The 27,404-nt window shown below is 38.0% G+C and overlaps 1 protein-coding gene across 5 annotated transcripts in view; it reads right to left on the minus strand.

The window, feature by feature from the left end:
* Positions 1 to 27,404, minus strand: part of LOC127413532 (actin-binding LIM protein 1-like) — a 65,542-nt gene that overhangs the window by 37,706 nt on the left and 432 nt on the right. For 4 of the 5 annotated variants that reach the window (XM_051650757.1, XM_051650754.1, XM_051650752.1 and 1 more), the window contains exon 2: positions 6,163 to 6,297. In XM_051650757.1, the coding sequence (XP_051506717.1) occupies positions 6,163 to 6,297 (135 nt within the window). Of the gene's footprint in view, positions 1 to 6,162; positions 6,298 to 10,254; positions 10,454 to 27,404 lie in introns of those variants that run through there. The other variant, XM_051650755.1, reaches the window with a different exon arrangement.

Genomic DNA, 27,404 nt, shown 5'->3' on the forward strand with positions numbered 1-27,404 from the left:
CATCAATAGTGTCCTTTACAAGGGCAATGCCCAATAAACATGCAGAGACAGAGCTCAGTGTCACTCACAAATACAATTAACACCATCAGGGTAACACATGTGAAGTTAAAATAATTAAATAAACATTAACTAAACTACATCAAATATAACACAGAACAACCCAATGTAGACAACTGATATTAAAAATACGAAGAAACATAACTATTCCCATAAAATATAATGAAATGTGATGGGTCACACAGGGAATTCTGGGAACAGCTGATTATTTTTTATTGTATTTTTTTTACTGTAATTTTAACAATAATTTACCGTAAAAAGTACATGTACTCTCTTGTTAAACATAATATTAATTTTTACCATTCATTATAAGGTAAAATCATAATTTTTTTTTTACAACATTTTACTGTAAAATTTAATGTATTGTATTTTTAAATATATTAGCAATATTAGCATTTTTTACCGTATATTTTAGGTAACTACCCGTTAACCAATTAAAATTTTTTTACTGTAGCATTTTTACAGTCTTTTACCATTAAAATTACAGAAATTTTTTGCAGTGTACATTTTTGCAAACTGAGTCAGTGTTGCCAACTTATCGACGTTGTCGCTAGATTTAGCGACTTTTCAGACCTCTTTAGCGACTTTTATTCAAAAAAGCACCTAGCGATAAATCTAGTGACTTTTTGGACAAACCTTAGCTACCTTCTGTAGAAGAAAGTCGCCAGTACTGCCCCGCGAGCACGAGGTCTTGCTTTCCTGCCCGGACTCCGAGGCACACCTCTCTCTGCGTCTACTCTGTTCAGTGAGACTGACAGAGAGAGAGAGGTGAGCAAGCGAGAAGACGGAACAGCACAATCAGTTGACCGCACAGCAGCTGACATAGATGTGAATGAGCTGCATATGTGCAAACAGCATTGTCAAGGACCAATCACGAATCTGTATTGTTTGCTCCCTTTTGTTTTAAATTTAAAGACTTTAATTTGACCGTTTATTTTTATTCTTTTCATGCACTTAATCACAAGAGATTTTTAGACTGTTGTTCATTCCTGTTTCTGAACTCTCTGAATTCAGACACTTACTTAGACAATAAAATAATGAATTTTTGTAAATATGCACATAGTGGTTTGTTATGGCTGAGTGCTGTGTGAAAGAAAAGATAAGAAAGTTTCTGTCGCTTCTAACTTTCTCTCTGAGTGATTGATAGATATAGGGAATTAATAGGGTATTACAGTATGTACGGTAAGCACAGACAAGCAAACACATGTAAAGGGCGGGCACTATGCAAAATGCAAATGAGACACGATGACGTCACTAATATGCTAATTAGCGTATGACGTCATCTAGCAACATTTAGCGACTTTTCGAGCAGGCTTTAGCTACTTTCCATTGAAGCTAGTTGGCAACACTGAACTGAGTTTTATGTGCCGCATTGTACATTACAACACTAGAGGCGCAACAACAACTGTGCGTTTTATTTACTTTCACACAAATCACGAGTACAACAGCTGATTATGACTTTATAAACACTTATTTCTCGCTCTCTTTCACACTGTTATGTAATAGTGAAACTTTTATTTGAAAAATGACACATTTTAACTTATATTACAGATACCCAGCTACATTTACACACTTATTCCTTCATGATTAGCTTGAGCGGTAGCTCACCTGATAGAGTAGAAGACCTCGGAAGACCAAGGTTCGAGCCTAACCAAACACGCATGCTGACACGTGAGACCAAAGTGTAATAGAAACAACAAAAAATGAAATGGTTGCTTCGGATTATGTCATATTTGCTTTTAGGACACTATCAGGTTTAGGTATATGGTAAGGATGTTTTGTTCGCCTCTCATTTGCTTTTAGGACACTATTGGTTAGGTTTATGTTAAAGTTTTAGGTTAGAGAGGTAAGATTTACTCATTAAAACCTCCATCTTACATTCACCTTAAAAACCTTGTCTGATTATGACAGAATTTTCATTTTTAGGTAAACTATTTAACATAGCCTGCAGCTCTCTTCATCTCTTTATACTTAGCCTATTTAATACACATACTGTCTATTGTAAACTTTATTGTGTGCTTCCAGTTTCCCTGCCACAACTATTTAATATATTAATATAATATAAAAATTATATATATATATATATATATATATATATATATATATATATATATATATATTTATATATATATAAACAGCGACCTTCATCAATCTTGATTCTCGATGCTAAGCTGCTGTTTGTTTTGCAATTCAATGCTTAAAACACATCTTACTTAGGTAACTGTCCAAAAAATGTCTACGTTTCTGGACAATATAAAAGGATGAGGCTTCTTCCATTAGTTCATCTCAGATATCCAGTGCATGAATACGCCATTATATGATTGTCATTAGCCACACTTGTCAGTCAGCTACTGACCAGATCTTACATTGTAATTCTGCTGTCTCCGATTGAAGCGGTACAGCAGGACAGAGAGTGAGAGATTCTGGGTTAACTGGATCGCAGCTCAGGCATGACAGGATTTACTTCTTAACGTACTGAAGAATTCTATTATATCCGGATCCCCATCGCATGAGCCAAGTATTATCGACAAAATAGCCTGTGTAATCTTGAGTGTTTTCTTAACAGAAGATGGATTTGGTGGGCTTACAAAACATCAGGTCACAGTGTCACTTTTTTTTCTCATTATTATTATTAAAGGTATAGTAGTCACCCCCATGTAGTTCAAAAACCCTATGACTTTTTTTCTGCTATGAAAAATAAAAAAAGATGCTAGGCTGTATTTTAGTCTCAGTCACCATTCCCTTCCATTGCGACTTTACATACACTGAAAGTTAATGGTGACTGAGGCTAACATTCTGTCTCACATCTCCTTTTGTGTTCCATTTAAGAAAGAAAGCTGTATGGCTTTGGAACAACATGAGAGTGAGTGAATTATGACATAATTGTCATTTTGGGTGAACTATCACTTCAATAGACAATATTTGCTTCTTGAAACTGATTTTAAGGAGCATATATAACCTTTTGAATGCAAATTGTTTCCTAACCATATAAAACACACACAGCATGCCACCCACGTTAAATATTACAACATAATTTCAATGAAAAGAAATTAATTCTTGATATGAACAATGATGCCTGTTATTTATAAAACCATCAAATACAATTGTAGCAGTAAATAATGTACAAGATCATAACACAAATGCTCTGGCTAGAAAATATTTGATTAACCCTTTACTGTCTAACATGACGGACGGTTGATTTTGATAATCGATTCAATTCTCAAAATAAAAAGGCAAAACAAAAACTTACTGACATGCTTGAATGCCTATGAAACTACAGTTACACTACAGTATAACTTCTATTTTATTCTATAACTGAACAAAACGTTGCTTTGTGGAAGTTGTCAAAATCCAGTCTTCTAACCAGTGTCATTCAAATGGTGACCTGCTATACGTGATCTCGTCTGTCCCTATAGAGTTCATGCTATATAGACAACAAACACATGTGGATGGGGTTGATTCTAAAGACTTATTGATGTAGATTCTGAGAAACACAAGCTAAGTAAGTCAAGATGGAATTTATCTTTAACAACCTTAACAATTACACGGTCAGCCTGAATTCCAGCGGGGGAGATGAGTCATGTGAGACTCAGGGAGGAGATTTAAGTCACTTGTTGTACTGCCTTTAATTATGCTGCTTTTTTTTTTAAATCTGTGAGAATAAAGTAAATGAGAATAATGAAAATTACAACGAAACTTAAAAGTAAAACATGTGCTTAATTGTCATGACAACTAAGTCACAAAATGGTTGAATTTTTGAAAAGATTTAATTATCTTTATAATAAATAAATTCCTTATTTTTTTCTTTTGTTTTGAGGTGAAATGTGTTTTTGTGAGATTCGGTAGTTCGGTAGTCCGGTAGTTTAGTAGGTAGGTAGGTAGTTTGGTAAGTAGTTCTTTTGTTAGTTTTTTCGTTCATTTGTTTGTTCGTTGGGTAGTTTGTTCAGTAGTTTGGTAGGTAGGTAGGTAGTTCGTTCGGTAGGTAGTTTGTTTGGCAGGTAGTTCGTTTAATAGGTAAGTAGTTTGGTAGGTAGGTAGTTTGTTTGGTAGCTAATTCATCCGGTAGGTAGTTCATTCTGTAGGTAGTTTGTTCGTTAGTTAGTTCGTTCTGTAGTTTGTTCATTCGGTCTATAAACAGGTAGGTAGGTGGGAAGGTTACAACAGCTTAATTTACTCTCAGTTCAAAGGCAATAAAACAGACAGATAAGAGGGAAAGCACAGGATATATCTCTCTTTTTTTACAATCTAATAAACTATGTCTCTGAATATTCCATATATATATATATATATATATATATATATATATATATATATATATATATATATATATATATATATATATATATATATATATATATACAGGTGCATCTCAATAAATTAGAATGTCGTGGAAAAGTTCATTTATTTCAGTAATTCAACTCAAATTGTGAAACTCGTGTATTAAATAAATTCAATGCACACAGACTGAAGTAGTTTAAGTCTTTGGTTCTTTTAATTGTGATGATTTTGGCTCACATTTAACAAAAACCCACCAATTCACTATCTCAAAAAATTAGAATATGGTGACATGCCAATCAGCTAATCAACCCAAAACACCTGCAAAGGTTTCCTGAGCCTTCAAAATGGTCTCTCAGTTTGGTTCACTAGGCTACACAATCATGGGGAAGACTGCTGATCTGACAGTTGTCCAGAAGACGAACATTGACACCCTTCACAAGGAGGGTAAGCCACAAACATTCATTGCCAAAGAAGCTGGCTGTTCACAGAGTGCTGTATCCAAGCATGTTAACAGAAAGTCGAGTGGAAGGAAAAAGTGTGGAAGAAAAAGATGCACAACCAACCGAGAGAACCGCAGCCTTATGATTGTCAAGCAAAATTGATTCAAGAATTTGGGTGAACTTCACAAGGAATGGACTGAGGCTGGGGTCAAGGCATCAAGAGCCACCACACACAGACATGTCAAGGAATTTGGCTACAGTTGTCGTATTCCTTTTGTTAAGCCACTCCTGAACCACAGACAACGTCAGAGGCGTCTTACCTGGGCTAAGGAGAAGAAGAACTGGACTGTTGCCCAGTGTTCCAAAGTCCTCTTTTCAGATGAGAGCAAGTTTTGTATTTCATTTGGAAACCAAGGTCCTAGAGTCTGGAGGAAGGGTGGAGAAGCTCATAGCCCAAGTTGCTTGAAGTCCAGTGTTAAGTTTCCACAGTCTGTGATGATCTGGGGTGCAATGTCATCTGCTGGTGTTGGTCCATTGTGTTTTTTGAAAACCAAAGTCACTGCACCCATTTACCAAGAAATTTTGGAGCACTTCATGCTTCCTTCTGCTGACCAGCTTTTTAAAGATGCTGATTTCATTTTCCAGCAGGATTTGGCACCTGCCCACACTGCCAAAAGCACCAAAAGTTGGTTAAATGACCATGGTGTTGGTGTGCTTGACTGGCCAGCAAACTCACCTGACCTGAACCCCATAGAGAATCTTTGGGGTATTGTCAAGAGGAAAATGAGAAACAAGAGACCAAAAAATGCAGATGAGCTGAAGGCCACTGTCAAAGAAACCTGGGCTTCCATACCACCTCAGCAGCGCGACAAACTGATCACCTCCATGCCACGCCGAATTGAGGCAGTAATTAAAGCAAAAGGAGCCCCTACCAAGTATTGAACATACTTTCCAGAAGGCCAACAATTCACTAAAAATGTTTTTTTTTTTATTGGTCTTATGATGTATTCTAATTTTTTGAGATAGTGAATTGGTGGGTTTTTGTTATTTGTGAGCCAAAATCATCACAATTAAAAGAACCAAAGACTTAAACTACTTCAGTCTGTGTGCACTGAATTTATTTAATACACGAGTTTCACAATTTGAGTTGAATTACTGAAATAAATGAACTTTTCCACGACATTCTAATTTATTGAGATGCACCTGTATATATATATATATATATATATATATATATATATTCCATATATAGAGTATTTTATTATTCTAATTTGCAGTAGAGATGCCAGTACAGCAATAAGCATTAGGTTTCATGGCACTGCTAATGAGTCTCTTCTATATGTAACAGGAACACAAGCTCCATATGTGCATATATTCATTCACTCACCTTTGCATGTGAAGCATTTGATGTGGAAGTGTTTGGCCTGCACTCGTAACACCTCTCCCTTGCAAACCTCTCCGCATTTAGCACAGCGTATCAAAGGCTTCTCCGTCTGGTGTTGCGTTTCCTGTGTATGGGCCACTGTATAGACACAAAAAGAGGCTTATATTATATCATGGTACGTTCCAATACCCACATAAGTATGGCGTAATTATGAGATTACAGATTTGAAAGTAAAGAAGCACTGCATGTTTAACACATTATGGCCATTTTTGGCTCGTGCAAGAAAATCAAACTTGTATTTATTGAATGCAGTTCAATTAGTACAAATAACACAGCAGCATTTTGAAGTCAACATGAAATAGCATTAGCAATCCATTTTACTTCCGCAATATAACACGCTTTCAAGTGAAACGGAATATTAAACAAGAACAAAATGTGTGTAGAACAGAACTCAATTTTACCCATTGGGTATTGAATGGATCATGAAAGTGGCCTCCTATATACCAAAATGTAGTCAGGTAGTTGGAGGGGAGGGGTTGAAAAATGTCACAATGTCACATTGTAAAGAAAACAGCTGTGCTAAAAATTTTCTTTTTCAGATCCAATATTAAAAACAGCAACAGACGAGTGTGGAACTCCACATGATGGTGAATAAATAATGACAGAATTGTAATTTTTGTTTGACCTATTCCATTAAAGTGCATTTCTAGCACTAATAAAGCTGCAAATGGAGAAACTTTCTCATATCATATACACAACTTATACACAAATTCTTGTATCATATACACAACAGAGGGGCGCACACTGAGTTAATGAGGCATCTCTAAAGATACACACTCCATCACTCAGCTGTGTCTTCACTAATCCAGGAGTAAGTCCTTCTGTCCCGGAGTGTTGCATATCAAACAAAGCTAATCCCTGCTCTATTGAATCAACATCACAGGGAAGGCTGCATGCGTGTGCTTCCATGCGTATGCGTGTGTTGGATCGAACAGACCTCATGGGGCAGACACAGAACTTTCATGCCGACACCATAAATATTTATGAGCAGTCTCTTTTCCCCTGCCCCCTCTCCATGCCCCCTCCATCCTCTGTCCCAGCCTAAACAAAGCACTGGAAAGACGGAACGGAGCCATATCTCTCACTATCAGAGCTAAAATTAATTATCCTCTGAATATATTCTGTATTTGTGGAACTGTTAACTGTCATAGACGTAGAAGTGCTTAACATTAAAATCATTAAAGGGGTAACAGTTATGGTGAAAATAAACCAACCAAAACTGTTGACGACTCTATATATAGATTCTATATATTTTCTTACATGTGAAAGTGGTGCTTGCCCATGCAAGAGTCAAAGATGCAAAGCCACAAAGGTTATCAGGGCATTACTATGAAGTTGCAAGGGTGTTTTGGGTGGTTGCTTACAAGCAAAAGTCAAAAGGGCCCATCGTCAAGACTATAGATATTGCTCAAGTCCATCTTCCAGTGCAAGCCTATATGATTTTCATATTTGTTCGCAAGGAGAAAACTGTAAGAGTTACAATTGAAAAAAATTATATGACACTTTGTCTCAAACACTTGCATGATTTGGGTTTGATAAACTTGTTTTAAATTATTTCAAACTCCTTTTAAAGATTTGCAGACACTTCCTCCTAACTAGAACATATTTATGTTAAGCACAATGTGTCACAACGAGTTTAAGTGTGCTGGTCAGAACAGTTAACCTCGGGCTCTGGGAGGCCAGCATTACATCAGCATCACTAAGAGCACAAAAACACCATAACAATGGACACATATAAAGTACATGTATGTTAAAGAAGGACCTGATTGACACTGATGGAACTGATACTAATCATTACGTTTGTGAGAATTAAATATTGCTTTCAAAAGCAAAACAAAGTGGGAGATATATCCTTTATATGTGAATATGATAATCAAACAGTACCATGGAATTACCATCTGATATCATCACAGTACCATGGTATCTCTACAGTACTTTGTAGGAGCTTTTCCAGCTCACTTATTTTGATGTTTCTATGGAACAACCAAAAACCATAGTATCATAATATTGCATAGTTTCAAAGTACCTTTAATTTTGTGACTATTTTAATAAACAATTTATATGGTTAAAAAAACCAACTGTTTTAATAGTGTAAAGAGGAAAAAAGCTTATATTATATCATCAAATAAATCAATAGTGAAAGTCTACAAGGATATTACAACAAATTGCAGAATAGTTAAAGTGATGGTTCACCCTAAAATAAATAAATAAATAAATACATTCTGGCATCATTTACTAACCCTCATATAGTTCCAAACCTGCTATGACTTACTTTTTTGAAAGAGGACAACAAAAAGAAGAGAATGTTCATGCACTTTCCCATACAATGTAAGTGAATGGTGACTGGGGCTGTCAGTCTCTAACATACTGCCTAACATGTATTTTTGTGCTCAGCAGAAGAAAGTCAAACAGGGTTGGGACATCATGAGAGTGAATAAATAATGACAGAATTTTCAATTTGGCTGAACTAGGAATAGTTCTCATTTTTTTATTTACTCACCCTAATGCCATCCAAGATGTCTGTGAGTTTCCTTCTTCTGCTGAACAGAAAGGTTTTTTGAAGGATATTGTAGCTCTGTAGGTCCATTCAATTCAAGTGAATGGTGGCCAGAACTTTAAAGGTCCAAAAAGCATATAAAGACTGCATAAAAGTAATCCATATGACTCCAGTGGTTAAATCCATGTCTTCAAAAGTGAAATGATAGATGTGGGTGAGAAACAGATCAATATTAAAGTCTTTTTTTTAATTATACATTTTCCTCCCTGCTCAGTAGGTGGCAACATGCACGCAGAATGCGAATTTCCAACAAAAAAAACTCTTAGAGATAAGAGAGCGCTTAGGAGGTCTGGTGAAATTAGACATTTATTGTAAAAAAACAAAAAAAAACAATACCTAAATACTGATCTGTTTCTCACCCACACCTATTATATTGCTTTTAAAGACATGGATTTAACCACTGGAGTTGCTGTGGTTTTTGCTTTTTCAGCTTTTTGCTGTCTTTATGTGCTTTTTGGAGCTTCAAAGTTCTGGTCACTATTCACTTGCACTGAATGGACCAACAGAGCTGAGATATTCTTCTAAAAATCTTCATTTGTGTTCTGCAGAAGAAAGTCATACACTTCTATGATGGCATGAAGGTGTAATTGATGAGAGAATTTAAATTTTTGGGTGAACTAAATCACAATATACAACAATAACTTTTTTGTTTAACTCTAATTGAATTTTTGCTCAAAAGGCACATGAAAAAAAAGTAATAAATGTTCCATTCACACTCTTTTGAGTGAAAGATGCTTTAATTCTGCATCTCTGCAGATGAACTGCAGTGGGGATGAGACCTCTTTAAAGAGACACCCTAAAACTGATAGAAACCACTGCAAGCAAGGCGAGACACAACAATGGACTGTACCTTCCTGCGAGCGTTGCTATGGTTACGGCTGCAGGCTGCCCGTATCTACCTCACGGGTCTGCGTCCCATTTAAAACTGCAACACTGCCGGAACAAAACCAATGACAGGATAATGGAGAAGACCTTTATTCCAATAACTTGTGCACCTGAGGGGTCAGACTGCAGCACAACATGGCTTAGAAAAGGCTTTCTCTTATTTAACAGATTCTGTGATTCAAATTATCAGATTACGCACAGCAGCTACATCCAATCATGGTGCAACCTGAACTCAAGCAAAGATTGTTATTCCATGTCTGACAGAGGGAGAACAAATTACAGACACATATATCACCTCAAATATCCGATCAAACAAGCAACTCTGGAGGTAAAGTACCACGCTGAAAGAACAGCATATATTAACGAACAAATCTTTCATTTCTCTTGCTCTATGTGAATTGTGGGAAGCAAGATTTGTGTTTAAATTCTTGGATTAGAAACAAAGGATCAGGTTCTGCTAAACTTCTTGAAAGATATGAAAGTGACTGTTCTCCAAGGTCATAATGGACTATTTACTCTGAGAGAAAATTATGGATCAATAACTTTCACCAAAACACCCGACCACACACCCGGTCACAAACACACTTAATTACCTTTCTTCTTAACCATGACCATCAGTGATATTTGAAGGTGACTCAATAATCAGTCCTTGTGGAGTTGTATCCAGTGTGATGAGAAATACAGTATCCAAAAAGCTGAACTACAAATCCAGTAAATGAATATGTATGGATAAGAGAGGTGAAAATGAGTGACATGAATGAGAGAGTAAAAAGACAGATTGTCTCCTAAATAACAGAGGCAGTCCAGTGTGTGCCTGCTCCCCTGTACCCCCTCTGTCTCCTCCTCCTCCTCTTCTACCACCCTCTTGCTCTGTCCCATCCCCCTTTATTGTCTCATTAATCCAAAGACTCACACATCTCTCTCTGCAGTGTGGAAATTACCAGAATTGCCATGTGATATAAGCAGAATCTATTACACGCACGGACGCATACTGTAGAGAGTAACTGGCCAATTTGGCTAGATTTAGCTCGAACAATAATTTAAAAAATGGTTAACATAAATGGTTAAAATATCAAAAGTGAAATATAAAATCTACATCTTAAATCTAAATATTAAAAATAAATCTTAAAAGTGCTTAAAACCTGACAGATATCACTGAAAAATGTCCTGAGAAATAATACCGGTTTATGTGACATCCCTTGACTCGGTCAAAAGCAACAAAAAGAGTCAGACAGAAACGCTCTCTTTCTGTCATCTTCTTTTTCCTGATTGGCATAATTCCTTAAGTGATTTGTGTGCTAAAACAATGCAGACAGTGTGTGCAAATAAACAACGCTATCAGTGGACTCAATTCATTCTTAGTGAATTCCTCCTTAAAGGAATATTCTGGCCGGGTTCAATACAAGTTAAGCTCAAATGACAGCAATTGTGGCATAATGTTGATTTATAACAAACATTTTGTTTCAATTTGTCCTTCCTTTTCTTTTAAAAAGCAAAAATTTTGGTTTCAGTGAGCCACTTTCAATGGAAGTGATTGGGGCCAATCTGTAAATGTTAAAATACTGTTTCAAAAGTACAGCCAAAAGACATATTTAGTGTTAACATGATTATAGTGTTATTAAATCGCTTACTAACCTTTTCTGTGTAAAGTTATATCCAATTTTACAACTTTTTTGCCATGACGACGCAACACTGTAAACCCTAGAACCCTACAACAACCGTAAAACAACAATTTAAACGACTTTAAACCCTCAATTGGCCCCATCCACTTTCATTGTAAGTGTCTTTACTGTAAACTTGATTTCTGCCTTTAAAGAAAAGGAGGGACGAGTCGAAATTCTTTTTTGTGGTAATCAACATTATGCCACAAATGCTGTCGATTCAGCCAGAGATTATTTAGCAGAGATGGGCCACTTCTATTAAAATTAATGGGAGAAATTGGTCAAAGGATGTAGAAAGGAAGTCCCGCCTTACATTTTACAGAGCCAATCACCTTTTAGACACAGACATCACCTGTCAATCAACTCTAGAATGCACATATGCATTAGCTACACAAGCCGGGAAAATGTAGTTTTTTAGCGTAATATGAGGTAAAGAATCACAACTTATGTTACCAATATTGACAGATTTTATTGCTGATTTGAAATATGTTTTTTGATCGTAATCTTGACCAACCGTGTTTGAGATTTTGGTCTTTCTCCATTCAAGTAGATAGGAGCTGCACTGTCGTGACTTGAAATAGCCTCCTGAGTGTGATCCAAAGATGGCGGACAGTGGACTGGCTTGCTAGAAAGACTTTGATTCAGCTTACCTTGTATTGAACTCAGAATATTTCTTTAAAGGAGTATTTAGTCAAATTTGTGTTTATATTGCACTGACACCTAGCAGCGTAGATGCAACATCATGCAAAAACAGACATTCTTAGTCACCGACTGCAATTGTATTGCCATTGTAAAAAATTCACTATTCGCAATCAGCATGATAACAGTTTTTTTAATTGCTTTGGTACTATTTTCACCAGTAAGTGGTACATTTTCAAAAACTCTTAGTACAAAACACCAAACTGATCACACTTGTAGAAGAGCTAGTCATTTATCGAAAACCGAAATCGAAAAGTCAATTGGAAATATCCTGAAATGTTTGAAAAAAAAAAAACAGCATTTTTGATGATTTGTTGTGACAGTATTAAGGGTATGAAAATGTATCACTTACTTGTGAAAATAGTGAATTATTTATTTTTATTATTATTATTATTTTGCGAGGAATTGAAGGAATTTCAAGGAATTGAGATCAAATGAGTAATGGTTGGCTGGTCATATGATCTATGTAAAATAAAGCATTTTATTTCTCTAAGAATTCTTCATATATTTTTTTTTTTATTATTTATTTCGGTTTAAAATGTTTAGAAATCAGCAAAAAATAAAAATACATATTGAGTGCAGCTTTAAGTGTCCCTGGCTCATTTCCTGTCATATTATCAAAGAATCATTTGTATAAAGTCCTCACTGCACAGTATAAAGACAAGAAACCAGCTTTAAAGCTGCAATTTCCAACTTAACAGTTGAACTGAAAAGTTCTTCTACACCACAAAATCATGTGCTTTACATATTTGGCTGGTCACAAAATAACTAAACATGTCGGTCTTCTGTGATGAAACAGACAAGCCGTGACGTCTTCTCCTGAGGTATCCTGACCGATCACACAGGTTTGTCTTGTATGGACAGTTTGTTTGAATCACTGTGAAAAAGCACTTGTACTGTTAAATAATTATGACTCATCATTATTGACACAAGTGCACTCAAGGGTTTGTCATCCCATAATTTTTTCCATTAAAACCACTGCAAGACTCCAGACTTTCTGCATCTCTTTCCTCTACTCAAATATCTCTGTAAAAGCCTTTATATTATTCAAAGTAATGTAAGGAAATGAGCTCATCTGACTTGGCCAAGTGGATCTATAAATTCTGGAACGAAAGGATGGGGATAATGCAATTTGAAAATTAATCTAGCAATATGCTGGTAGGGGCCGTTCGCACAGGAAGCATCCTCGTGTTCCATGCCCGCTAGACAGAGCGCACTGAAATGGAACACATCGCGGGTTCTTAAGAGGTGTTTTCAAGTTAAACTGCCTTTAACTTGACACAGCTTCATATTTATGTTTGCTCATATTATTTTTTTTTACTTTTAAAAATGCATTTGTCACACCACACGATTGTTTAAAGGTAAAGTACAGAGGTTCTCATTTCTTTATTTTTCTAAAAAAGGTGTTCAAAACTACATTCTAGCCTTACCCCGAGTCACTCTGGTAAGCCTACAAAAATGAGGTGAAATCTAAATAATCCTGTAGTGTACCTTTAAAATGAACTAGGCAAGATGGTGAAAAACTGACCAGTTACAGTACCTAATAGACACTTTCATGGGAAATAGACAAGCTGCTTCCAAATGTTCATGTACCCTGAAGTTTACCCCATTTTGCCGAATTAGTAGTATCCCTGTTAGATATTTTTGCATCAATTCACCTTTCCCTGTGGTGATACTGATTGCGAGCAACTGCCGAGACATGGGTTCTGGTCCCATGGAAACCAGGAAGTATGACATTCATGTAAACAATGATTAGCGTTATTAGGTGGTTACAAATTCGCTTTAAAATTACATTTTTACTCCACTGATGGTTAGGTTTAGGTTTGGGGTTTGGGTAAGGGTGTAGATTTAATAAAATATGCATTCCTGTTTACTGTATTACATCATTAACAACTAAAAATACAACTCGCTTTTGGCGCCACTCTGTGAACATTTCACCTCCAGGAAACTGGAGCTCACACATGCCCTTTCGCTCAACAACATTTACAGTTTCAGCCACTAGGGGCAGTGATTCTAATTTTGCTAAGCACAGACCGATTTCAGCAGAACATCCAAAATCACAGTGCGATCATCAGTCTGGTAAACTTTAGCCTAAAATATTGATGTTGATTAAAAAAAAGTGATTGGACTTTTTATGTAAAAAAAATGCCTCCCTTCAACATAAAAAACAAAACATAAAATTATACTCCTTTTCCACAGTCCACAGTGATTTGATTCAACTGAAAATATTTTACCAAACAACAGTTCCAAGCAAATCTCAGGAAATCTGCAAACTTTGTCTTTGGCAGGCTGTGGATGGGAGAAATCAGACAAGCTGGATTTGCTTAATGTTTCCGTATAATACTAGAGTAAAGTTGTTTTTGGTTGCCTCGTTCATCCTTTTAGACATTAAAAATTACATAAAATGATAAGTGAAAATGATGTAACAGCCAATTTGCCATCTGTGTACTGATACATATACAGTATATTGCATAATGCTCTTTCCACTTCAAATTAACACACAAAAAGTTTTATGTGTCAGCATGTTTCTTGACACAGACAAGCAATAGCTCTTGATTAGCATACTTAATTAATAATTCCATCCTACTGACAGCGTGTAATCCCTTTTCACTTTCATAATCTGCTTTAGCCCACTTACACTCAATGGAAACTCAAAGCACCACTCATGAGGGAATAAAAATGGTCATCCCAACATCAAACATCTTTTAAAGCAAGATAAAATCTTCATAGGAGAAAAAAAGGCAACTAAAGAAGAGTGTAAGGGTCCATTTACACAGGACATATTCTTGCATTCAAAACAGCTAGATGGAACGCAACAGAAAGCAGCAAAATATGTTTTCCAACGTTAAATTACTTTTAACTATAACAGATGTTATAACTATGATAGATGTGACTAAGACAATTTGTATTTCTGGTGAACTTTAAAAATATATAATCAAATTTTACAATTTACCATGCTCAATTGATCTTCTGTATAAATTTTGGATCCTAAAATTGGACCTAAATTACACACAAAATAAATGATACTCTAACTGTAGTGTATTAAAGGTATAGTTCACCCAAAAATGAAAATTCTCAGCTCTGTTGGTCCATTCAATGTAAGTGAGTTATGGCCAGAACTTTGAAACTCCAAAAAGCACATAAAGGCTGCATAAAAGTAATCCATACGACTCCAGTGGTTAAACCCATGTCTTCAGAAGAAATATGATAGGTGTTGGTGAGAAACAGATCAATAATTAAGTCCTTTTTTGCTATAAATGTTCACTTTCACTTCAACATTCTTTATTGTGCAAATCACCACCTATTGGGCAGGGAGGAGTATTTATAGAAAAAAGAAAAGGACTGAAACATTGATCTTTTTCTCACCAACACATATAATATAGCTTCTAAAGACACGGATTTAACCACTGGAGTCATATGGATTACTTTTATGCTACCTTTATGTGCTTTTTAGAGCTTCAAAGTTCTGGCAACCATTCACTTGCATTGAATGGACCAAAAGAGCTGAAATCATTTTCTAAAAATCATTGTTTGTGTTCCACAGAAGACAGAAAGGCGCACACATCTAGGATGGTATGAGGGTAAGTGATGAGAGTTTTCATTTTTGGGTGAACTATTCCTTTAACGTGTGATGGTTTGAAGAATAATTCTTATATAAAGTTTAACCCTTCAAAATCATCCAAAACTGTTCATACCGGGTGCCAGGCTCTCACTCAAGTAGTAGTCATTAGGATTAATGTACGGCAGCTGCTGCATCATGGACTGTTTTGGGATGAGGTACAGCACCTCCGCCACATGACCATCCTCTATGATTGACATGCGTTTGACGGAGTTCCTGCGTTTGATCCGGGTGCGGTCCACCTGTTGACTGCGTCCCGAGCCACATATCTTCCCCAGGCTATTCAGAGTGGGAAGAGAAGGCATGGTTGTGGTCCACACTTAGTCCACACAAACTTGCCGATTTAGAAAGTAGTCTTAATACCCTCAATAGATAGAACATCCAAGTTAAACGATGACCGATGATCTCCCAGAAACACCTTTGACCAATGGTTAGGGCCACATCTGCAAAAAGAGCCAAACTGCTGAGAAACCTTCTGATCTTTGGATTAACAAATCCTCAATCTTCAACCATATGCTCACTTGTCCTGTGAGCTGATTTTATGGTTGCCAGACCAGAAGCAATATTTCTTACCACTTAGTCTACACAAACAAACTTGGTGTTTTAGGAAGTAGTCTTACTCGCCTCAATAGACTGAATATCCAAGATAGATGATGAGTGATGATCTCCCTTTGACCCAGTAGTCAGGGCCACATCTGTAGAAAGAACTAAACTGGTGAGTCCCCCAACTCAATTCAGATAAATAAATCTTTATTCTTCAACCAAATGCTCATCTGTCCTGAGAGCTTGTTGTTGTGGTTCTTCTTTCTTTGAAAATTATACTTCCAACCTCAGGAGCTTGAACACAACAGTGGCCCTGCTTCAGGTGAAGACCACAGGTTAACCCCATGCCAGAGTGTACAGCAAGGAAGCAGCTCGATGAGCTCCTTGGCTTCTCCTAAGAGGCTTAACCCTGATGTCTACGTCATGATTATCTCTGGACAGGGTCAGATGATGCCACCATAGCTGCTGCACAAGCTCCTTGGTGGGAGCATTTTAACGACACAACTAAAATACACTGTTCTTAATCCACAACGAGGATGGTGTCTTTGAGATAATTACCATGCCCTAATTCATACAGTTTAATTCTTTTTTTAGAAGTTGCTGTCCGTTTCTATTAATAACATGTAAATGTAATGCACTTACAATGAGTTGTCTTGCAGAGATCAGCTGAGAATGCATCTGTGCTTACAAAATACAAGCAGGTATTATTGTGACATACACTTTTAAATGTTTAATCATGGGATTTTCTACTTCATCCGAGGAAAGAAATCAGAAAAAAAGATCTGATGGTACAAAGATGAAAAGATTATGATGTTACATTGTGGCAACAACAATAAGCTTTATGAGCTCACATATGCATGCAGCTAAGCAAGTATATATATATAGTCAGAATGGAGGGGTTTTGAGACATGTTTTGAAAAATGTTTTTTTTTGGTATTTTGATGTCATAAAAAAGGAAAACAAATTAACTTAAAGAGATAACTAAAATTTGTATACAATATTATAAAATACGATATTATATAAATATAATAAAAATACCTAAAGATGACAAATTTACTGGTCACTCCCTCATTTATTTCAGTAATTCGCAGTTAATGTAATCCTGTATTAAGTATAGTGTAAATGTGTGGCTCGCTGTCTGGGGCGAAAGGCACGAGGCTCGAGACTTGACCCAAGCTCGAATACCCCCCCGGACTGAATTAGTATTGATGGTATAGTAAGGAGATGGGTAGGTGGTGGGATGCCGGAAACTCTCAGTGCTACGTAGAGGTAAGCAGCTGTTTATATACTCTTACTCTGGCTGTGTGATTGGTCGGATTAAATGAACTTGCTTTTCCCGAACTTTGTTAATAAAACTACATTTCAGTAGTTCACAGTTAATGAAATCCTGTATTAAGGATAGTGTAAACATGTGTGGCACGCTGTCCGGGGCGAAGGGCTTGAGGCTCGGATCTTGACGCGAGCTCGAATACCCCCCAAAAGAAGCTTATAAGAAGGACAGTGAGTCTTTGGCTACGGAGCCTTGGATTTAAAAGGAGATGATGTGATTTATACGGAATCTCTTATCCCCCAAAAGATGAACTGGAAACGAACAAGTAGGGGGGGTAGGGGTCGCTTATCTATCATGTGAGTGATGGGCAGGTGTGCCGAAGAATACAGAATTAAGCTGGGCTACTAGCGGAGGCAGCCTCGCGCTAGGGTCCGTGTCGGGGGATAGGAAACTGGGAGATGTAGGATAGAAGGGCAGGGTCACCCTGGACGGAGGCGAGAAACCTGACCGCCCAGGCCGACCTTAAGTCTCCCTCCTGGCTTGGTTCGATGGACGGGCTCATGCGACGAACAGTGCGATCCCCGTGGGAAATTTGGCGACTGCTCGAGCAAGCAAGCCCTACCAGAGTTCGAACCGGAAGGGCGCTCACAGCAGATAGGGAGAGATTGGAGAGGGAATGCAGTTGAAACACTGAAGGGACAGTGGCGGTATCGACCGCAGAGAAATGAGCTCACAGAGAGCTGTTGTGCGCAGGAGGGATCGTTACGCCATAACATGGGGGGCACCCCCATTGAAGGGCAGGGTCACCCTGGATGGAGGCGAGAATGCTGATCTTAAGTCTCCCTCCTGGCTTGGTTCGACGGATGGGCCTGTCTGGCGGTGCGAGCAGCCGGTGCAAGCAGCCGCTCGAGCAAGCAAGCCCAACCAGCATTTGAACGGGAAGGGTGCTCACAGCATTCGATGGGGGAGTCAACCAGGCTGCGAACGGGCGAGCCCACGATACAAATAAACATGGATAGCTTACGCTATGTTCAGGTGGGATATCCCGCTACTGACTGAATGGGAGAGCCCTAGAATAGACTGTGTTGGAGGGGTCTGCCATGGATCGGTCTGAGCGGAGGTGTGAATCCGAGCCACTCGAGACTGACCTGGCTCCCCCTTGAGACACAATGGAGGGGCCCTCCTAGCATTTCAAATGGGGGAGTCCTCCGAGCATTTTGAATGGGGAGCCCACAGTACAAATAAACGTAAGTTAGCTTGTGCGCTTTCGAACGGGAAAACCCCCTGCTGCGATTTGAATGGGAGGGCCCTTGAGCGTAGTGGAGTGGAATTTGTACCTGAGAGTTGGATTTAATAGATACTATAAGAGCATCATTTGCAGTAGTGTGGTGAATAAAACGACTTGTTTTTATTGATGACTTGTAATTCAATTCTACAGAAAAACTTAAATATTGAAGTATAAAGCAAGGTGCCAAGCTGAATTGTTCGGCATTGATTTAAACCGTTTACTTTAAACTTGGGTGGAGCATAAAATTATGACAGATTGTTGAACGCTTTTAAAATCATGCAGCAATTAAGTTGCATGGTCAAGCTTGTAAATAAAAATTTGTAATCCAATGGTTCAGGCAAAAGTAGAGAAGACTGTCTGTAAAATAAAACGATAGACTGATTTTACCTGCGTGAAGCGTTTGTCCTGACGGGAGGAGGGAAAATGATGTTATAGTCTTACTTCTACTTACTTATAGGATTACCTTTGAAATATATTCCACTACAGATTACAGAATACATGCTGTTTTACAAATTACCTCATGATGGTGCCGTGGATGGCCGCCTCGGTGTGGAGCGCTTCTATTGTTTTGTTATTTTTGTTTGTTTGTCCTGTGTTTAGTAATCTTTTTTCAGTCAGTTTTACCAGAGACGAACTGCTGAACATTCAACAGCATACACCAGTCAATATTTTCCCAGATTTTGAATATTCGGACGTTTTGTTTGATATTCTAGTCGGAGGTGTGGCTGTGTTGTTTAAACGCGCTAGGAGACGCAGGCGAGTGAGACGAGCAGGCGCACTGGTCAGGCTCCGTCAGCGCGGCTTTCGAACAACGCTGCTGAGCATTCATCTAGCAAATCTCCGCTCTCTCCCTAACAAAACGGACGAACTACACCTCCTCACCTGCACAAACAAGGACTTTTCAAACTCTGCTGCCTTGTGCTTCACAGAAACCTGGCCGAGTGAAGCCATTCCGAACAGCGCGTTACATCTGCCGGGCTTTCAGCTGTTCAGAGCAGATCACATCGCGGAGTTAACGGGGAAAACGAGAGGCAGTGGAACATGCTTTTACATCAATGAAAGTTGTAACAACGTTAAAGAGGATGTGATGTCCTAATTTGGAAGTGCTCTTTATTAACTGTAAGCCTTTCTACTCACCACGGGAGTTTTCCTCGTTTATTCTGGTGAGTGTGTATATCGCGCCAAACGCGTGTTTGAACACAGCGCTGCAACAGCTGACTGATCAAATCACAGACACAGAACAACAATACCCGGACTCAGTTATTATTATTCTTGGGGATTTTAACAAAGCAAACCTAACACGTGAACTGCCCAAATACAAACAGCACATTACATGCCCAACCAGAGACAGAAATATACTGGATCATTGCTACACAACAATAAAGGATGCATATCGTTCTGTCCCTAGAGCAGCTTTGGGACTATCTGATCATTGTCTGGTTCATCTTCTTCCAAGCTACAGATAGAAATTAAAATCTGCTAAGCCTGTATTAAGGACTGTAAAGTTATGGACCAATGAAGCAGAGCTGGAACTACAAGCCCGCTTTGACTGTACTGATTGGAGTGTTTTTGAGGCTGCAGACACCAATCTGGATGAGTTCACAGATACTGTTACATCATATATCAGTTTTTGTGAGGATATGTGCATTCCTACTAGGACTTATTTAACATTTAACAACGACAAACCATGGTTTACAGCAGAACTCAGGCAGCTTCTTCAGGCCAACGAGGATGCTTAGATGCAGAGTTGGGGATAAAGTCTTGTACAATCAGGCCAGGAACACACTGAATAAGGGAATCAGAGTGGCTAAAAGAAGATACTCTGAGAAGCTGGAAAACAAGTTTTCAGCTAATGACCCTGCATCAGTGTGGAGTGGCATGAAACAACTTACGAATTACAGGACTCCTGCCCCCAACCCTGTGGTGGACCAACAACTGGCTGACGACCTGAATGTGTTCTACTGTAGATTTGAAAGGCCCAATCTCACACCCCACACCCACTCTGACCTTCACTTCACACAAACACCAACATGTCCTGCAACCCCCCTCCTCCCCCCTCCTGCTACTCAACCTGCACTTAAGATCTGTGAAGATGATGTGAGCCACGTCTTTCGACTACAAAGGATAAGGAAAGCAAAGGGCCCAGATGGCATTTCACCTGCATGTCTTAGATCCTGTGCTAATCCCCATCTTCACACAGATCTTCAATAGATCACTGGAGCAGTATGATGTCCCATGCTGCTTCAAACGTTCCACTATCATCCCCATCCCAAAGAAACCAAAAATCACAGGACTTAATGACTACAGGTTCGGCTTTCAACATCATCATCCCAACTATACTCCAGAATAAATTACACCAACTCTCTGTTCCCTTGTCTATCTGTCAGTGGATTACCAGCTTTCTGACGGACAGGCAGCAGCTTGTGAGACAGGGGAAACTCACTTTCAGCACCTGTACAATCAGCACTGGTGCCCCCCAGGGATGTGTGCTCTCCCCACTACTCTTCTCCCTCTACACCAATGACTGCATCGCCAAGGACCCCTCTGTCAAGCTCCTGAAGTTTGCAGATGACACCACTGTCATCGGCCTCATCCGAGATAATGATGAGTCTGCATACAGAAGGGAGGTTGAACAGCTGGCTGTCTGGTGCAGTCAAAACAACCTTGAGCTGAACACACTCAAAACGGTGGAGATGATTGTGGACTTTAAGAGGAACACCCCAACACTGACCCCCCTCACCATTCTAAACAGCACTGTGGCAGCAGTGGAGTCATTCAGGTTCCTGGGCACTACCATCTCACAGGATCTAAAGTGGGAGACACACATTGACTCCACTGTGAAAAAGGCCCAGCAGAGGTTGTACTTCCTTCACCAGCTGAGGAAATTCAACCTGCCACAGGCGCTGCTGATACAGTTCTACTCAGCAGTCATTGAGTCTGTCCTCTGCACTTCAATAACTGTCTGGTTTGGTTCAGCTACGAAATCAGATATCAGAAGACTACAAAGGACAGTTCGGACTGCTGAGAGGATTATTGGTTGCCCCCTGCCCCCCATTCAAGAACTATACACTTCCAGAGTGAGGAAAAAGGCTGGAAAAATCACTCTGGACCCCACTCACCCTGCCCATTACCTTTTTGAACTGTTGCCTTCTGGCCGACGCTTCAGAGCTCTGAGCACCAGAACCGTCAGGCACAGAAACAGTTTTTTCCCTCAGGCTATCCATCTCATGAACAGTTAAATTGCCCCATTGAGCAATAACTATGTGCAATACACAGTTGAATCTTTCTTATATTTATCCAACACATCCAACCTCTTCTGCCATTTCATTCCTTTGAAAAAAAAAACAAAAAAAACATTTGCACTGTATATAACAGATTTGTATTTACACTGTACATAACAGATTGTATTAGATTTGCACTACTCATGTGTATGTGTGTATGTATGTATGTGTGTGTCTGTACGTATGTGTATAATTACTTTTTTATTTTTATTATTATCTATGTCTTGCTGCTGTTTTTGTATTGTTTTTGTATGGTTGTACACTGGAAGCTCCTGTCACAAAGACAAATTCCTTGTATGTGTAAGCATACTTGGCAATAAAGCTCATTCTGATTCTGATTCTGTAAAATTAATTTTGTAATGTATTCCATTAGATTACTCAAGGTCAGTAACGTATTCTAAATACTTTGGATTACTTCTTCAGCACTGGTAGATTTTTTCACTTGTTTTGACTATAAAAACTCTGCCAGTACAGTAAGACAAAATACACATGTTAAAAATACACTCTCTGAAAAACCTAAATATCTTATGCAGTGTTGTTTCTAAAACAAACTGATCTTGTTTTAAGGATTTTTAGATATTTTTACAGGAAAACAATACAAAAATTATTATCAAGAATATTATTTTTGCCCTAATATCAAAGGTCTTACTAGAAAAAAATTATGATGATCTAACTTGAATTTTCTTGATAAAAAAATATGATCGTGCCCGGTAACGTGCATGTAAAATTACTAGAAATAGCATTTTAGCTTAGCGTAAAGTTGACAATTTACACAAGGTTTATTTCTATTTCTTCTACTCCAAATTTACTTCAAACGTACTTCTCTGTCTTCTCGTATGAATGTAACACATCATAAGAAAGTGTTTCACCGCTGTTCAGATGCACTTTGGATCGCATCATTTATATGTATAAATGTTTTCCATCTGAAAGGACGAAATCTTAAATGAAACAAATGACAATAAAATGCAAAGTAATCTCTTCAATAATCAAAATACTTTTTGAATGTAACTGTATTCTAATTACCAATTATTTAAATTGTAACTGTAGTGGAATACAGTTACTTATTTTTTGTATTTTAAATACGTAATCCCGTAACATGTATTCCGTTACTCCCCAACCCTGGTTATAGTGTAGAGATGATTGGAAGTTTGTAGAAGCGCTTGCTTGTGTTATCGGGGCTGCGCGGCAAGCTCGAATGCTGAGAGGAGGCAAGTTTGCGAAATGATTATGAATGAGTAGGGACGTGGCGCGTGATCCACCTCTTGCGGATAGAGGCTGTGTATAACTGCAGTGTGCTGTGGAATGGTCAGAGCGAGTGCTGCGTGCTCGCATTAGAATGTCTGCATTGGTTTGAAAAGAAGTTGTAATTAGAGTATCGGTCGATTGGAAGGAGTTCGCTGTTGCATGATTGCCCCTGTGTTCCGAATGGAATAAACTGCGCTCCGAAGGGCACTTTGAAGGGAGAATGATCGTGATATTCATGTTAGAAGTTGACAAACAGAGTTGCTGAATGGATCGCGCCCTAAATGAGCTGCATGGCAATAAAGCTGACTGGAATCACCTGTGTGGGAGAACCAGATTGAAACGTGTTGGAATGATGATTGAATTAAATAGTTAATCTTTTGTTTCCCTCGCGTTCAAATGAAGCTGTAATAGAACTTGAGAGGCATGAGCCGGAGCAGCACCCGTTCACAGAGGCAGGCTTATGCGATGAACCGCTCCGGGTGGGAATTTAGAGTCACAGCCTGATTGTGGGTGTGAAAACAGATCAATATTTAAGTACTTTATTACTATAAATCTCTACCTTTGACCAGCCACAACCAGTAGATGGCTAAATGTGAAAGTGAAAGTCACTTACACACCAGAATGTGAAAGTGAAAGTATAGATTTACAGTAGGAAAGGACTTACATATTGAACTGTTTCTCACCTACACCTATCACATCACTTCTGAAGATATAGATTATACCACTGAAGTCGAATGGATTACTTTTATGCTGCTTGTATGTCCTTTTTTGGACCTTCTGAGTTCTGGTCACCATTCACTTGCACTTAATGGACCAACAGAGCTGAGATTTTCTTCTAAAAAATCTACATGTTCTGCAGAAGAGAGAAAGTCATACACATCTGGGATGGCAAATGATGAGAGAATTTCCATTTATGGGTGAACTATCCCTTTAAACAGACAATATGGTGTTTTTTTCTGTGCTCAGAGGCATTAGAGAGGCTGTGACTCAGCAGTTTATACCTATTAAACACACTCAGGCTCTGTTCCACAACCTAGTGAGATGCCTATGTAGAGAGCGTTCCGAGGCATCATAGGCACGCTCCCTACATGAAGGCTTTTTCAAAGGAAAAGATCATTTATTTTAGCTAAATTATACGGCAGCATCTATCTTTCACAGAGAAGGCAATACCACAATTCACAGCGACAAGCTCAAGGCGGATGAAGTGAAAGAAATGCTGATTATAAAAATACATATTTCATTCAGCTTCAATAAAAATAGCTCAGTTTAATTGCAAAAGGTTGTTTTATTCAATATTTGTGTATACTATGCATTTTTATGCTCATAAGAGTATCACGGCATTAGCAAAGCAACATGCTAACGCTAAACTTTATTGAAATCAATTGCAAGTTTAGTTTTCTGTGCACATTGTTGTTTCCATGATGCACAGAGTGAGCTAGGGCTGCACAATTAATCAAATAAATAATTGAGATTACAATTACAGCTGCAACAATTAGCCTTATCATGAAACTTAAATACTGGAGCATTTAATGAAAATTCTGTGAATCAAATTTAATCACAATTACAATTTAAAGAGAAATAGTGGACATTCTTTTCATCACCGTGCAGCCCTATGCAAGCATTCCAATTCGGTTACTTACACTATGAGGTTCCATTCAGCTGGGATGCTGCTTTAGAAGGCTGCCTATGTAGGCAGTAAACAGCAAAGGCAGCTCACTAGTTTTTGTAATAGAGCCAAACTGTGTTTTTTTCAAATGCTGAAAGAGAATTTCACAGGCATATTTTGAAACAGACTGAGGAGGATTAGAGGGAATATTAACTATGTCGTGGGTCTTAAGTATAATTTACATGTAGACTGAAAATTTGATTTTAAAGGGAGGGGTGCAGGGAGATGTAAAGAGATTTAGAGTGATGGAGAAGTAAGAAGGTTCAAGAGAGAGAGAAAGAGGGATGGACTTGCATTTCTCATGGCGCTTCGCTGGTTCTGAATGATATAGTGCTTCAGGAATAAAAGAGCTCTGCTGTCTCTGTTATGAAGCTGTTCTGCACTCTCTCTCTCTCTCTCTCTCTCTTGGAAATAGTTGGAAATAGTGTCACATAAGGATAGTTAAACAAGGTTGCTAGGTAGCAAGAAAGCAGGATGTGTTCACAATAAATGTAATAAATATAGTTGAGCTAAGAAGTGAAAAAAGTTCTGGTGATTGCTTTGCTAAAACACAGAAAAGAAAAAAAAAAAGACATGTCAAACAGAGGTTCACAAAACTTGATCATGACCATGATCCGGCCCTGAATGAGACCCTGCAATATTGTCTTCAAAGGGGCAAAATTGATCACGAAATAACCACACAAAAAATATTATCCGGTATTAAAATTCTAAAAAAAAAAAACAATTCTGCTGCCAAGTAATTTCCATCTTTTTTTGTGTATGTGGTTTCATAAGCAATCAAAGCAAATACCAACTAAAGTCCCAACTGCTATCATAAGCTCTGAAAACATCTTATATATGGCATGACATAACCAAAAAAAAACAAAAAAAAGATAAAAGACTGAAGAGTTTATCATGCTCTTGAGTACTGAAATCATTCATCCATTGATATGAGCTCAGCATCTGCTGTGATTGAAAATGATTACAAGCAAAACCACAACACTGGTTGAAGAACAATTAATCGTGGAAAGCCCCAAACCACCACAGTTGACCACAGTAAATGAATGAGCCAGGTTTCCTCTTCATGCAACAATTAGCATACTACATTAATATTTTATCTTTCTCATTTATTTCCTTATTCTCATTCCCATTGAAATCCATGTTCTTACACACATTATGGTCAACTTTGCAGTTTCTCTAGTGATGTGAAGCATTCATTATAGTAGTTTAAAAGTCATACCAGAGAAAAGGCAGGATTAGAGTGAGAATAAGGCTTTCTGGCAGGCTTGGACAAAAATCTGAATTTAGAAACTGGCTCCCTATCAGTTTATGAGTTGGGATTTGAATCGAATTGGCCACGCTCCAGAGGATGTTGATTTTGAATTTGAATATGAATTACAGGAATATGAATTTACTGAACTGCACACAACAGAGGAATTTAATTAGTCTTTTTATTTTTTTTTTTGACAAAACATAAATATCTACATTATTAAAGGAATAGTTCACCCAAAAATGAAAATTCTCTCATCATTTACTCACCCTCATGCCATCCCAGATGTGTATGACTTTATTTCTTCTGCAGAACACAAAACTAAGATTTTTAGAATAGTATCTCAGCTCTGTAGGTCCATAAAATGCAAATGAATGGTGGCCAGAAAAGGCAGCATAAAAGTAATTCACATGACTCCAGTGGTTTAATCCATGTCTTCTGAAGCGATATGACTGGTGTAGGAGAGAAACAGATAAATATTTAAGTACATTTTTCCTTTAGCTAACTCTCCACTTTAACTTTATCTTCCAAATTCGAAGTGCATATCACCACCTACTGGTTGGGGATGGTCAAAGGTGGAGATTTATAGTAAAAAATGTTCTACATATTGATCTGTTTCTCACCCACACCAATCATATCACTTCTGAAGACATGGATTTAACTGCTGGAGTCATGTGGATTACTTTTATGCTGCTTTATGTGCTTTTTGGAGCTCCAAAGTTTAGGTCACCATTAACTTGCATTGTACGGACCTACAGAGCTGAAATATTCTAAAAATCTTCATTTATGTTCTGCAGAAGAAAGAAAATCAGACACATCTGGGATTGCATGAGGGTGAGTACATGATGAGAGAATTTTCAATTTTGCGTGACCCTTTCCTTTAACTTTGACTAATTATGGCAATTATTCCATGCATTATATATGGTAATATTTCATTTGTTTAGCTCCATTTTGACTTTGGGGTAAATTTTAAGAACATTCAAGGAAATAAAGTGTTTGTCCAACACGATCATTAATAGGTATATATGTAGTTTGCATGTTAACATTTATCAGTAATTGAAAACTACTGAAAATTGAAATGGATTATGAAATATTACAGTGTTACACCTAAGCGATTGTATGAATTCCTTTGAATTTCATTCCATTTTAATTCTACTTCCTTAAATTCAAATTCAATTCATAGTTCCTACACCCTGTTTGCTACCTCAGTTCAAACTCAGGA

Source organism: Myxocyprinus asiaticus, chromosome 23, assembly GCF_019703515.2.
Source record: "Myxocyprinus asiaticus isolate MX2 ecotype Aquarium Trade chromosome 23, UBuf_Myxa_2, whole genome shotgun sequence".
In the NCBI taxonomy this organism is placed as follows: Eukaryota; Metazoa; Chordata; class Actinopteri; order Cypriniformes; family Catostomidae; genus Myxocyprinus; species Myxocyprinus asiaticus.